Genomic DNA, 14,746 nt, shown 5'->3' with positions numbered 1-14,746 from the left:
CATGACTAACCTTAGTTAGAAACTGTTCGGCAACAATCTCCTGTCCCAATTAAGCAGCTTAGTGTCCCAAATAAATTAAGGGAATCCCAGCTATTTTCTCGATTTGTTTGTGCTCTTCAAGAGTTGCCCCAAATAAGCAGCTGCCCCGATTAACCAATGGCCCAATGAACTGGAATCCATCACATTCAAAACCTGGATGAGGAAGGAACCTGGATTAGCCCAGTCTCAGAGTTAACCAGCCAAGGGAACAGGCTGCTGACTGAGCATGGGAATAACGAGTGAATATCATAAACTATGCCAGCCAGTTGTGCAGCGGTATCCACACTAGACTTCAAGGCGATGGGTCCTGGGTTCGAATCCGGCCGGCTCCATACACACTTTCCAAAGGTGGCCACCCGATGCACCACAAGGCACAGAGAGGAATAACATAACAACATTCAAACTATAGGGAATAGACTATTCAGAATCTGTCCAGGGAAAGCGTTAATGAAAATTTAAACAAATGGTGTAGATGGTGAAAACCAAAACTAAAAGCACACAATGCCAGGACAGGCCCAATCTGTATGAAGAGAAACAGGATTAATGATTTGATTCAATGACTCTTCATCAGAACCAGGAGAGAGAATAAGGGAACTGATTGAACTGCAGGGAGAGCGGTTTCCAGGGCGACCAGAGTACAATAGTTAATTTATTGTGAAGGCAGTTATGGCTTGTTTCTGGGCAAAGTGTAGCAGGTTGAGTTGATAATCTAGGCTGCCCAGAGCCACCCTCCCAGCGGAAAGAGTTGTTTTTTTCTCATTCCACTGACTGAAAGCAAGAGAGTCTGCGCAGAAGAGACAATGCATACACCTGTACAGATTGAAACTAAATCCCCTGTGGCAGGCAATGGAATACCTGAAACTTCTTGAAATAAAGAGCTGCTTTTCCCTCACCTGGAGCTGACATGAAAACAAAACCCAGCCGGCAATCCCACGGCTAGAAATGCACTGCGGGACTCTGCAGGCAGTGTCTGGGTCAATACCCCCTGCCACCTTTTGCGATCGGGGGGGAAAACACACACCTGGGACTGAACTGTGCTTCTGTGCAGAGAGCGGCTGCTAATGGGCTGGTGACATACACACGTAGCAAAATCGAGCAGGTTCATGAACTGACTGCTACTTTCACTTCCTTATTGGGTTGGGCTGAACACACAGAGCAAAAGTCAAGATCACGCCATTGCAACTCAGTCATTAATGGAGATTCTGTCACAATGACAAACAGCTTAACACCAGCACAGGGAAGGAAATGATGGTATCTGCCGGCGGAGGTAAATGAAAGGGAAGATTCTGAATAGGATGAGGTGGTCTTGGATGGAAAGAGGAATGAGACCCTTTAACTGCTGGCTGCTGCTGCTACCACTGCTCTTGACTTGGGTGAGTCAAACCTTTTCTGTCACACTATTTAATAGACTGTTTAGTTTCACTTGGGTATGACGGCGCATTGTCCCAGTCTTGGGAGTTAATTATTTTAGGAAAAGAAAAATGGGGAGATATAAAAAAAAATCATATGTGCAGTGTAACAGAAAGACAAGTTCCATGAAGGGTCTGTTAAAGAACTGTGAGGGTAACAGAGAAGGTTATTTAAATTAATTAATTTAAAGATACAGCGCAGATTAAGCCCTTCCGACCCTTCACTTCAAGTTGTCCCAGCAACCTCTGACAACCCGATTTACCACTAACCCAATCATGGGACAATTTACAATGACCAATCAACCAGTACGTCTTCAGACTGTGGGAGGAAACCAGAGCACCTGGGGAAAAGCCACACGTTCTGCAGAGAGGACTCGCAGAGAATGCCTGAATGAACTCTGAACTCCAACACCCCGAGCTGTAATAGTGTCGCGCTAAGCGCTACGCTGCCGTGGAGCCCCCTCCCCCCCCCCCAGATCCAGATCCCCACTGCCTTATAAGCAAAGGGAATCATTGGGGAGGACATACCAAGACTCCTTGCCGGAATCGAACTCCGTGCTCTGAAGCCCTGAGCTGTCATTGTGTCATGCTGGGATGGTTGAGTTATTACAGGGAGTCGGGGTTAGGGTGAAGGGCTGTTTGCAAAATGATTACAGCCGGCTATGAGACCCCTTCAGGAGGGCGTAATGGTGGCCTACAGTATGACAAGAAGAGGGTGAGGACAAGAAACCTCTTCTCAGGCCAGAAATGGTTAATAAAAGGGGTCATAATTTTCAGATGGTTGGAGGAAAGAATAATTTTTACATTGTACTGCTGCTTCAAAGCAACACCTTTCATGGAACCTGTCAGTGATATTAAACCTGATTCTGATTCTAATTCCAAATTTGATTCTGATCCAGATTCTATAAGAATTCTGATTCTGAAAGGGGATGTGAGAGTTAAGCTCTTTACACAGTGAGTGGTGGATACGCGGAACTCCCTGTCAGGGGCAGTGGTAGAGGCAGATACATTGGGGGCGTTTGAGAAACTCTTAGATAGGGACATGGATGATTGGAAAATGGAGGACTATGGAGGTTCGATTAGTCTTAGAGTAGGTGAAAAGTTTGACATGACATTGAGGGCTAGAGAGACTGTACTTTGCTGTAATGTTGTATGCTCAATGTGTTACAGTAAGGGGAGTGTTAAAACCGGGGTGAGCATGACGGCACAGTGAGGACCTGTTATATTGGGGGGCTCTTACTCTAAGAGGAGTAATGGAAGTTGCGGTAAGGCAAGGGTAAAAGACAACGTCCAGGCATGGATGACTGTGGCAGTGAGTAGTCACACCCAGACAAGGAAGAGCTTTGAACTGAGACTGCTAGAGTCAACTTGCCCATTGCAGGCAGATGGTTGGGGGGTAATTGCGTTAGTGTGCACTGACGACAGATGAGTGAGATCTCTCTGTTGAGACTTTTCTGGAAAGCTCTTCCAAAACCATTGCATCTCTTCACACAATAGGAAGTGCTGGAGACAGATAAGAAAGGATTAATGGAAGAATGTGAAACACACTCAACAACTTAGGAACAATTGCTTTACTAACTTCAAAGTTTTAGCTTGTAGTTTCAATTGACTTTTAACACCACTTGTGAATTGTGTTATGATCTCGCCAAGGAATTCAAACATATATAATTTGGCAAGTGGTCAACATCCGTATCTGAAAAGCCAATTCTGTCTAAAAGTAACACACAAAGGTGCTGGAGGAGCTCAGCTGGTCAGGCAGGATCTATGGAAATGAATAAACAGTCGATCTTTCGTGATGAAACCCTTCATCAGGACAGGAAAGGAAAGGGGAAGGTACCAGCACAAAAAGGGTGGGGGAAGGGGAAGAAGAATGAGCTGGAGGTGACAGGTGAAGCCAGGCAGATGGGAAAGGTGAATGGGTGGAGAAGAAGGAATCATAGGAGAGGAGAGAGGACCAGAGGAGAAAGGGAAAGAGGAAAGGACTCAGGGGTAGAGATGAGCAGAAAGGAAGCTGTAAAAGGTCACAGTAAAAGGGGATAGAAGAAGATGGGAGGAGGAAGGGAAAAAATTATTTTACCAGAAAGAGAAATCAATATTCAGATTTGTGCTAATTAGACAGGAGATAAGTATAGCAAGTTTTCTGTCCTGAACCGTGTGAGTGCCAGGGGCCATGCCTTGCTCCTTGTGCACAAATAAAATAAAAGTATATTTGAGTCATAAGAGTGCGTGTGTTCTGGGCCCAGTTCTTTTAGTTATTTTATCACTGGTAATACAGTGATGAAATCAGGGAGTGATAAGGTAAAGGGAATGTAACGCCAAGAGAGTGCTGCAGAGAGAAATGATGCAATATTGAGGGTGATATGATAAGGTAACAGCTTCTTACAGGAAGAGGGATGTTACAGGAAGGCCAAACTTTTCATGAGTTCAGAAGAATTGAGGGTTATTCCACTTCATCGGAATACTTCTCAGTTCCTAGGGAAGTCTCGATTGAGGAGACGTTTGAACGTAACAAAGCCAAATACCAGGAGATGGTAGGGCAGTGCCAGAGACAGGGGTAGAGGGTGCGATGCGAGCCTACAGAGGTGGGCTGTCGAGGTTTCCATGGCTGCTCACTCTGTAGAACCTACTCTCTCCTTGGATGGTCTCTCCATTGTGGGGGTTGCAAAGAAAAGAGCCACCAGGATGGTCACAGAGGCAGCTGAGTGAGCCTCCACACGGACATGGACCAACGCTGATGGGACACATGCCAGGGACTGTCAACCCAGGCTGGGTCACCTGGGTGAGGGTGCCTGATGTTGAAAGCACCGAAATACTCGATGATCCCAGGTTACATCACTGATGATGTGTCCCAGCGCAAATGAGAATGTACCTCAGCATCTTTACTGAACCATTCCCTTACTGCCTAGCGCCATTGTCCCTCTCTGTAAACTCACCTCACTGTAATACTGTTAGTAACACTCTGTCAGGCCCTGTAAAACTCACCTCACTGTGATACTCTGTGTAACTCTCTGTCCCTCTGTGAATCTCACCTCACTGAAATACTCTCTGTAACACTGTCCCTCTCTGTAAAACTCACCTCACTATGATACTTTCTGAACTGTCCCTCTCTGTAGAACTCTCCTCACTGTGATACTTTTTGTAGGCATCTGTTAGTCTCGTGAGACTATGGATTTGCGCCTTGGAAGGTTTCCAGGGCGCAGGCCTGGGCAGAGTTGTATGGGAGACCGGCAGTTGCCCTTGCTGCAAGCCTTCCCCTCTCCATGCCACCGATGTTGTCCAAGGGAAGGGCATTAGGACCCAAGCAGCTTGGCACCGGTGTCATCGCAGAGCAGTGTGTGGTTAAGTGCCTTGCTCAAGGACACAACACGCCGCCTCAGCTGAAGCTCGAAGCAGTGACCTTCAGATCACTAGACCGATGCCTTATCCACTAGGCCACGCGCCAAACCTACTTTCTGTATCTCTGTAAAACTCACTTCAATGTGATACTTCTGTAAATTCCGTAACACTCTGTCTCCCTCTGTAAAACTCTCCTCACTGTGATACTCTGTCCCCCTCTGTGAAACCCTCACCAACCAGTAATCACCCCTGCCCTCTTCCTGATCCAGACTGTAACACCACAAACATGACAAAGTCTTCAGATGTTGGAAATCCAAAGCAACATACACAAAATGGTGGAGAAACTCAGCAGGGCTGTCAGCATCTCTGGAAAAGAGTGAACAGTCAATGTTTTGGGCTGGTCTGAGACCCTTCTTTTGGACTTGAGAGCAAGGGTGAAGGAGTTAGACCAAGAAGATGGGGGGAGGGGAGAGAGAAGTGCAAGGTGATAGGTGAAAGGTGAAACCTGGAGATGGGGTATAGTAAAGAGCTGGGAAGTTGTTTGGTGAAAGAGATAAAGGGCTGGAGAAGGAGGAATCTAATATGAGAGGGCAGAAGATCATTGAAGAAAGAGGGTAGGGGGGAGAGTGCCAGAGGGAGGTGATGGGCAGGTAAGGAGATAGGGAAACAAGAATGGAGAATGGTGAAGGTGGGCAATTACCAGAATCGCCTCCAACCTGAGTTTGGCCTCATCATGGCAGTAGACAAGGCCGTGGACTGACATGTCGGAATGGGAATGGGAATCAGAATTGAAATGGGAGGCCACCGGATGTGTGGTGGATGGAGCAAAGGTGCTCGATGAAGCAGTCTCCCAATCTACTACACACCATGTCTCACAGGATGCCACACTGGGAGCACTGGTTACAGTAGCTATGACACCAACAGACTATCAGGTAAAGTGCTGCCTCACCTGGACGCACTGTTTTGGGGACCATAAGACCATGAGACATCAGAGCAGAATTAGGCCAACGGCCCGTCGAGTCTGCTCCACCATTCCATCATGGCTGATTCAATGTCCCTTTCATCCTCATTCTCTCGCCTTCTTCCTTTGACACCCTGATTACAGTTTCATCCACCCTCATCCTGTTTCGCATTCAATGGTGAGCACAATCAAAATGTTAAAACAAAATGTGTGAACCCCTCAGCATTCTAAAATATCTGTTGAATGTGTCTCACTCAAGTGACTTTTCTGATGTTTCCTATTTCTCAGTAAGGCTGAGACCTCGAAAGGAGGAGCAGCCCAATTGGTACGTGCTATAGTGTCAAACTTCTACATCGAAGCTTGTTTTTCAGGATTTCCTTTCATCATACAGGTTGTTTGAAAATTTCAGCACTGATTCCCCTGGTTACTCACAAGAAATTACAATGAATTTTGACTTGAAAATTTCTTAAACAACACATGCAAAATGCTGGAGGAACTCAGCAGGTCAGGTGGCATCTATGGAAATGAGTAAACAGTCGATGCTTCCTATCAAGACCCTTCATCAGAATTGGAAAGAAAGTGGGAAGAAGCTGGAATAAAAGAGTGGTGGGGAGGGGAAGAGGCTGGCTGGAAAGTGATAGGTGAAGCCAGGTGGGTGGGAAAGGTCAAGGGCTGGAGAAGAAGGAATCTGATAGGAGAGGAGAGTGGACAATAGCAGAAGGGGAAGGAGGCTGGCTGGAAGATGATAGGTGAAACCAGGTGGGTGGGAAAGGCCAAGGGCTGGAGAAGAAGGAATCTGATAGGAGAGAAGAGTGGACCATAGGAGAAAGGGAAGGACAAGGGGACCCAAGGTGAAGTGATAGGTAGGTGAGAAGAGGTGAAGGGTCAGAGTGGGGAATAGAGAAAGGGAGGGGAGGGGGAGTTTTTTAAACTGGAAGGAGAAATCAATATTCATGTTACTGGAGACCACCCAGGAGTAAGCATTTTTTTACTTAACACGTCTATCTACATTTCCTTCTTGGTGTGACTCCCTTCACTGTAATGACTTCATACTTTTACTCCCCCTGCTGTAATCTTCCCCTGCCTGGGACAGTGCCTTGCTGTAAAGGCTGATTTATACTTGTGCGTAGGGGTTACGCCATAGCCCTGGTTTTCACTTCTGCTTAGGCTCTACGCCATAGTGAGCATGCGTTGGTGTGCGCCAGAACGCTAGTTGGCGGTGGGGTTTCTATGCCACTGTGTTGAGTTTCTTCGTGAGAGACGTGGACGAGGAAATGCATTTCAAACATTCTCGCATGTCAGCAGGTAGATTTGACGATTTGGTTCCTCTATTTCATAATGGTGTACAGACACGGCGGAGAAGAAGCAATCGGAAACACGTAGGAGGAAATGCAATGCTACTAAGCGGACCAATCACAGTTGTTGCAGTCTGCATCGCCGCAACGCTTGAGCTACTTTTTTGGGGAGGTGCACGTCACCCTACGGCGTAGGGTACGCGGTACCTACGGCATAGATGCGACGTACAAGTATAAATCAGCCTTTACACCCTCCACACCTGGACAGCATTCACATTCTAACCTTCCCCTCGAAGGAAATTCCCCTCACTGTACAATGAAACACGCTCCTTGCAGAGGCGTTGTTTCTGTGGTAACATTTCCATTGTTGGGACTCTCTTCTCACCGTAGTACCCTCCACGCAGTAACACTCCCCTCCTTGTAACATCCTAATACCCCTCTCATACCACCCTCTTGCTGACATGGTGGTCCAGCAAGTGAGGTAATTTATTACTTAGGAATAGAAGAAATAGGATTCAAAGTTAATTTATTATCAAACTACATAGATGTCACCATCTACAGCCCTGAGATTCATTTTCTTGCAGGCTTTCACAGTAAATACAAAGAAGGACCTTCGAATCGATGAAGACCTACACACCTAGCAAAGGTGGGCCAGTAACCAAGGAAGACAAACTGTGCAAATGCAAACAATGTAATGATAGCAATAAATAATGGTGGGAACACAAGTTGTAGGGTCCTTGACACTTGGTGGAGTCAGTTCAGAGTTGAGGTGAGTGAAGTTATCCATACTGGTTCAGGAGCCTGATGGTTATAGGGTAATAACTGTTCCTGATCCTCGTGGTGAGGGACCTGAGGCTCCTGTCACAAACAGGAGAAAATCTGCAGGCGCTGCAGATCCAAAGCAGCACACACAAAATGCTGGAGGGACTCAGCAGGTCAGGCAGCATCTATGGAGAGGAATAAACAGTTGTCGTTCCGGGCCGAGACTCTTCCTTTCCAGTCCTGATGAAGGGTCTTGGCCCAAAACATCGACTGTTTACTCTTTTCCATAGATGCTGCCTGGCTTTCTGAGTTCCTCCAGTATTATTAAGTCTCCTGTGCCTCCTTTCTGATGACAGTGGTGAGCGGAGAGCCTGACCTGGATGGTGGGATCCCCAATGATGATGCTGCTTTCGTGTGGCAAGAAACCACACTCCACTTCAAACATACCCAATGACTTGGCCTGGCAATGGATACCACAGATTCACCACTCACTGGCTAAATAAATTCCACCTCATCTCTGTTCTAAATGGACATCCTTCTATTCTGAGGCTGTGCCCTCTGGTCCAAGACTCTCCCACTATTGGAAACATCCTCTCTAGGTCTTTCAATATTTGGTAGACTTCAATGAGGTCCTCCCCCTGCCCATTCTTCTATGGCCCAGCAAGCATAGGCCCAGGAGCCAAAAAAAAAAACACCTGCTCTTCATATGCTAAGCCTTTCATTCCTGGGATCGTTTTCCTATATTTCTGGAGAGAATCATTCAAGCCTGTTTAAAGTACCTAGTCTTTGTTGGACTCTCTTGATTGCAATTATATCCTTCCTTACCTAAACGACCAGACTTATACCTCATATTGTCTTACAGAACATAGAACAGGACAGCACAGGACCAGACACCTTGGGGTTTTCTGATTTACTTTTGAGCTGGTTCAGCACAACATTATGGGCTGAAGGGCCTGTTCAGGTTCTGTGCTGTTCTCTGTTCTATTACAAACTGATCCCTATGGAACATCAGTGCTCATGCCATTCCAGCACCACCCTCTGTCTTCTGTGGACCAGCGAAATCTGAGTCTAAACTACCAGGTGACTGTAGATACTCTGCATTTTAATTGTTTGAATCATCCTACAAGGAGGGACTTTTTCAAATGCCTTACGGAAGTTCATATAGTGCCCCACCCTCATCTTGCCTTTTAATGCATATTTTGCATTCTTTTTCTTACCTCAATGCTTCCATTTTGTATTTTAAAGTATATATTTATGACTGAGCAATATTGCAACAATAATTTCCTTCAGGGTAAATAGTTTTATCTTATTAAGCAACTTTTTCACCAACTCAAATATCTCAATCAAGTTTGAAATCTGACGCAAAGCAATGTTGTCAAATCAGTCCATGTTTCCCCAAATGAAGGCAAACCCTAGCAATAGCAATACTCTCCAATGGCTTCCCTACCACTAACGTGGGGCTCTCTGGTTTATAGTTTCCTGCTTTATCCCTATTTCCCTTCTTGAACAAAGGAACAACATTGGCTATTCTTCAGTCCTCAGGAACCGCCCCCCCCCCCCCCCGACCAATGGGGTGGTGCAGGCTCACATCAAGGTTTTATATCATTTCAATATGATCCCTTTACTCTTACACTTCAGTCTAAGTTGGTGTTGGTGACTACTTACCTACAGCAAAACCCAGAACAAAGGAAAGTACTAAACATTTTATTAATAATGATCACCATTAGCAATGGAGAGATGTGCAGAGGCAAGTCTAGACCCAGGGAGGTGAGGGCAGAGGCAAAGGCGAGGCATGGTAGAGGCAAGAGTCAGGGTGGTCCCGATGACTGATTGATTTAAGCACTCAGCCAAATTGGAAACATCGGGTACTGGCTGAATCATGGCGGTAGGGGCCAGGCCCCAGAGCAGCCCAAGAGTGAGGAGCTGAAAAGCTTGAGCATGTAGATATTAAGAAAGAGGATGTGCTGGAGCTTTTAGAAAGCATCAAGTTGGATAATTCACTGGGATTGGACAAAATGTACCCCAGGCTACTGTAGGAGGCGAGGGAGGAGATTGCTGAGTCACTGGCGATGATCTGTGCATCATCCGTGGGGACAGGAGAGGTGCCGGAGGATTGGAGGGTTGCGGATGTTGTCCCTTTATTCAAGAAAGGGAGTAGAAATCCTTTCAAGAAAGGGAGTAGAGATTCTGCAAAAAGCGCAGAATCAAATATTGTTGTGATGATTGTACGCTCTAGTATCAATTGTTTGATGACAATAAAGTAAAGTAAGTAAAGATAGCCCAGGAAATTATAGACCAGTGATTCTTACCTCAGTGGTTGGTAAGCTGATGGAAAAGATCCTGAGAGGCAGGATTTATGTACATTTGGAGAGGTATAATATGATAAGGAGTAGTCAGCAAACACGAGGAAATTCAAACAACACACACAAAATGCTGGTGGATCACAGCAGGCCAGGAGGCATCTATATGGAGAAGCACTGTCAACGTTTCGGGCCGAGACCCTTCATCAGGAGTAGTCAGCATGACTTTGTCAGGGGCAGTCTTTGTCAAGGGACTTTGTTTTAGGATGTGACTAAACACATTGATGAAGGAAGAGCAGTAGATGTAGTGTATACGGATTTCAGCAAGGCATTTGACAAGGTACCCCATGCAAGGCTTATTGAGAAAGTAAGGAGGCATGGGATCCAAGGGGACATTTCTTTGTGAATCCAGAACTGGCTTGCCCACGGAAGGCAAAGAGTGGTTGTAGATGGATCATGTTCTGCATGGAGGTCAGTGACCAGTAGTGTGCCTTAAGGATCTGTTCTGGGACCCTTACTCTTCATGAATTTTATAAATGACCTGGTTGAGGAAGTGGAGGAATGGGTAGTAAGTTTGCTGATGACACAAAGGTCGGGGGTGTGGTGGATAGTGTGGAGGGCTGTCAGAGGTTACAGATGGACATTGATAGGATGCAAAACTGGGCTGAAAAGTGGCAGATGGATTTCAACACAGATAAGAGTGAAGTGGTTCATTTTGGTAGGTCAAATATGATGGCAGAATATAGTATTAATGGTAAGACTCTTGGCAGTGTGGAGGATCAGAGGGATCTTGGGGTTCGAGTCCATAGGATGTTCAAAGCAGCTGCGCAGGTTGACTCTGTGGTTAAAAAGGCATATGGTGAATTGGCCTTCATCAATTGTGGAATTGAATTTAGGAGCCGAGAGGTAATGTTGCAGCTATATAGGACCCCACTTGGAGTACTGTGCTCAGTTCTGGTTGCCTCACTCCAGGAAGGATGTGGAAGACATAGAAAGGGTGCAGAAGAGATTTACAAGGATGTTGACTGGATTGGGGAGCATGCCTTATGAGAATAGGTTGAGTGAACTCGGCCTTTTCTCCTTGGAGCGAAGGAGGATGAGAGGTGACTTGATAGAGGTATATAAGATGATGAGAGGCATTGATCGTGTGGATAGTCAGAGGCTTTTTCCCAGGGCTGAAATGTTTGCCACAAGAGGACACAGGTTTAAGGTGCTGGGGAGTAGGTACAGAGGAGATGTCAGGGGTAAGTCTTAAACTCAGAGAGTGGTGAGTGCGTGGAATGGGCTGCTGGCAACGGTGGTGGAGGCGGATACGATAGAGTCTTTTAAGAGGCTTTTAGATAGATACATGGAGCTTAGTACAATAGAGGGCTACAGGTAAGCCTAGTAATTTCTAAGGTGGGGATATGTTCAGCACAACTTTGTGGGCCAAAGAGCCTGTATTGTGCTGTAGGTTTTCTATGTTTCTATGAACAACCCAATGTAAGTGCATTGGTCTGGGTGGCAATGGATGGCCTGGTTCTGCCCAGCTCTGCCTGATGCTCCATGACGTTTACTTGGCTCTGCACTGAACTGAGGCTGTGGCCTGTTCCAGCCACACTGATTCCTGGTTTTGTGTCTTTTGTAAGACTTGAGTTCTGAACGCCATTGGCTTAATTTTATTGTTTGCGTGATTTTTTTCTCTCTGTGAACATTGGGTGTTTGATGGTTTCTTTTGGGGGTTTCTTTGTTTTGTGGCTGCCTGTAAGGAGCCGAGTCTCAAAGTTGTATGACGAATACATCATTTGATAATAAATGTACTTTGAACGTTGGAATCCTATCGCAAAAAGTACCAAACTATTGTTTGTCTACTCAATGGCTTGCTGTGCTGCCATTAACTTTCAGTGATTTGTGTGGAAGGATACCCAGGTCCCTCTGAACACTAGCAACTTTTAGTTGAGCAGGAGATCATCTATTTTGGTGAAGTAAATACAGAACTGGAAGATTAACTCCACTTCCTCATTATTTTACTAGAATGGATTACTTCAGGTGTTTCCGCATTTTTATTCTTTCTCCTCACCCATTTGCTTTGCTGCCTATATTCAACCCCACCCCCACCCCCGAAAACATCTCTACATCCCATCTTCACCTCAGCCCCAGGAATCACAACTGCAGATTACGAACAGTTAGTTCTCTAGCCGTGGCCCCTCCCTCCTCTAGCTAATTAGTCAGAGCCTTCCAACATGAGGGCAGTCATTTGATTCTTGGTATCCATTCAGTGTTCAGTAACCAGTCCTTAATCCTAACCACCCTTCTAATTTACGTGTGACATCTCATCAAAAGTTTACTGAAAGCCCAAGCATACCACAATGGTTTCCTCTTAATCTATTTTGCTACTTACCAGCTCAGAAGCATTTAACACATTCTGACATCCTTTCCCTTACAGCTCAGTTCTGAAGAAGGGTCTCGGCCCAAAACTGTTTATTCCTCTCCATAGATGCCACTTGATCTGCTGAGTTCCTCCAGCTTTTTGCGTGTGTTGCTTTGGATTTCCAGCATCTGTGGAATCTCTCGGGTTGAAATAACATATTCGCCAAATATGCTCTCAGTGGCCACTTTATTAGGTACATCTGCACACTTATTCATTAATGCAAATATCTATTCAGCCAGTCATGCGGCAGCAACTCAATGCACACAAGCATGCAGGCATGCTCAAGAGGTTCATTTGTTGCTCAGACCAGACATCAGAATGGGGAGGAAATGTGATCTAAGTGACTTTGACCGTGGGATGATTGTTGGTGCCAGATGGGGTGGTTTGAGTATCTCAGAAACTGCTGATCTCCTGGGATTTTCATGCACAAAAGTCTCTAGAGTTTACAAAGAATGGTGCAACACACAAAAAATAACATCCAGTGAATGGCAGTTCTGTGGCCAAGAATTCCTTGTTAATGAGAGAGGTCAGAGGAGAACGACCAGACTGGTTCAAGCTGGCAGGGAGGTGACAGTAACTCAAATAACCACAAATACAACAGTGGTGTGCAGAAGACCATGAACATACACTCCGTGGCCACTTTATAACGTACAGGAGGAAGCCAAAAACATGGCGGCTGAGTGTATTTTCTCTTTCATCAATATGTGTAGGATGTGCTCATTAGTCTAGTGAGGTCCCAGAGGAGTAGCCAATGTTGTTCCTTTGTTCAGGAAAGGAAATGAGAAAAAATACTTGTGATATTCTGCAAAATTAGGAAGCATCCATGGAGACAGAAAAAAAATTAACATTTCGGGTCAGTGGACTGAAAAATTAAGAAAAGGAATATGTTTGAAGTTGTGAAGGGAAGGAGGGGTGAAGCTAACAAAGGGAATTTCTCTGATTAGAGGGACCATACGACCATAATTTATAGAGCCAAACTTGACTGCATTTGGTGCGGTGTGAAAGTGAGAACCAGACTCAAGTTAATCATTTCTGATCTCAGTGAAGGGGAGTAAGTAGAGGTCGAATGAGATCAGTACAGAATTGAAAAAGCAAACAAAACTACTAAGCATGGCAGTTGCTGGTCATCTGACAGGAAGGACGTGCTGAAAATATAAGACACAGGAGTAGAGTTAGGCCATTCAGACCATCAAGTCTGCTCGACTATACCATCATTGTTGATTTATTATCCCTCTCAACTCCATTCTCCTGCTTTCTGTCGGTAACTTTTGATGCCCTGACTGATCAAGAACCTATCCACAACTGTTTTAAATATTTTCAATGACTCGGCTCCACAGCTGTCCATGGCAATGAACTCCGCAGATTCACCACCCTCTGGCTAAGGGGTACCCTCATTGAAACCTATCAAGTGTTGAAGGACCTTGATAGAGTGTTTGTGGAGAGGATGTTTATTATGGTAGGGGAGTCTAAGACCAGAGGACACAGTCTCAGAATAGAGGGTAGTTCTTTTAGAACGGAGATGAAGAGGAATTTCTTTAGCCAGAGATTGGTGAATCTGTGGAATTCTTTGCCATGGGTGACAGTGGAAACCAAGTCTTTAGGTTGATATATTCTTGATTGGTCAGGGCACAAAGGGGTGTGGGGGGAAGGCTGAGTGGAAAATTGGAGCAGCCATGATGAAATGGCGGAGTAGACACGCTGGGCCAAATGGTCTCATTCTGCTCTTATATCTTATGGTCTGTGGTCTTATGGTCTAAAAAAATTTCTCTTTGGCTCTGTTCTAAATGGACGTCCCTCTGTCCTGAGGCTGTGCCCTCTGGTCCTAGACTCCCCCACTATATAATATGCAGCAGAGGGTGGTGAACCTGGAATTCATTGTCACCGATGGCTGCAGGGGCCAAGTTATCAAGTATATTTAAAGCAGAGTTTGATAGGTTCTTGGTTAGTCAGGACATCAGAGGTTATGGGGAGAAGGCAGGAGAATGGGATTGAGAGTGATAATATGTAGCTGATCAGCTGGTCTCTGGAAAGAAGACAAGTCAATGGGACAGGTAGCTGATATTACTTTAGAATAGGCCAGATCTGAGTTCAGTGATGACCTGTGAGGGCTCCGCGAGGAACAGTGTGGCAGGTTGAAGATGAAAGGTTAGCATTGGAAAGGGAAGGAGAATTCAAGTGACAGGTAGCTCAGAAAGAGCTGTGTTTCTGCCCCCTGGGTTCCCTCCTCCATTTTC

At 45.6% G+C, this 14,746-nt stretch overlaps 1 protein-coding gene across 2 annotated transcripts in view; it reads left to right on the top strand.

The window, feature by feature from the left end:
• Positions 1-863: 863 nt before the first annotated feature.
• LOC132382917 (receptor-type tyrosine-protein phosphatase H-like) overlaps positions 864-14,746 on the top strand; it is a 115,705-nt gene continuing 101,822 nt past the window's right edge. Inside the window, exon 1 of one of the 2 annotated variants that reach the window (XM_059953477.1) lies at positions 864-1,412. In XM_059953477.1, the coding sequence (XP_059809460.1) occupies positions 1,311-1,412 (102 nt within the window). In that variant the 5' untranslated portion in view covers positions 864-1,310. The remainder of the gene's footprint in view (positions 1,413-14,746) is intronic. The other variant, XM_059953478.1, reaches the window with a different exon arrangement.

This window comes from Hypanus sabinus, chromosome 29, assembly GCF_030144855.1.
Source record: "Hypanus sabinus isolate sHypSab1 chromosome 29, sHypSab1.hap1, whole genome shotgun sequence".
In the NCBI taxonomy this organism is placed as follows: domain Eukaryota; kingdom Metazoa; phylum Chordata; class Chondrichthyes; order Myliobatiformes; family Dasyatidae; genus Hypanus; species Hypanus sabinus.
This window is presented reverse-complemented; position numbering and strand designations above follow the sequence as displayed.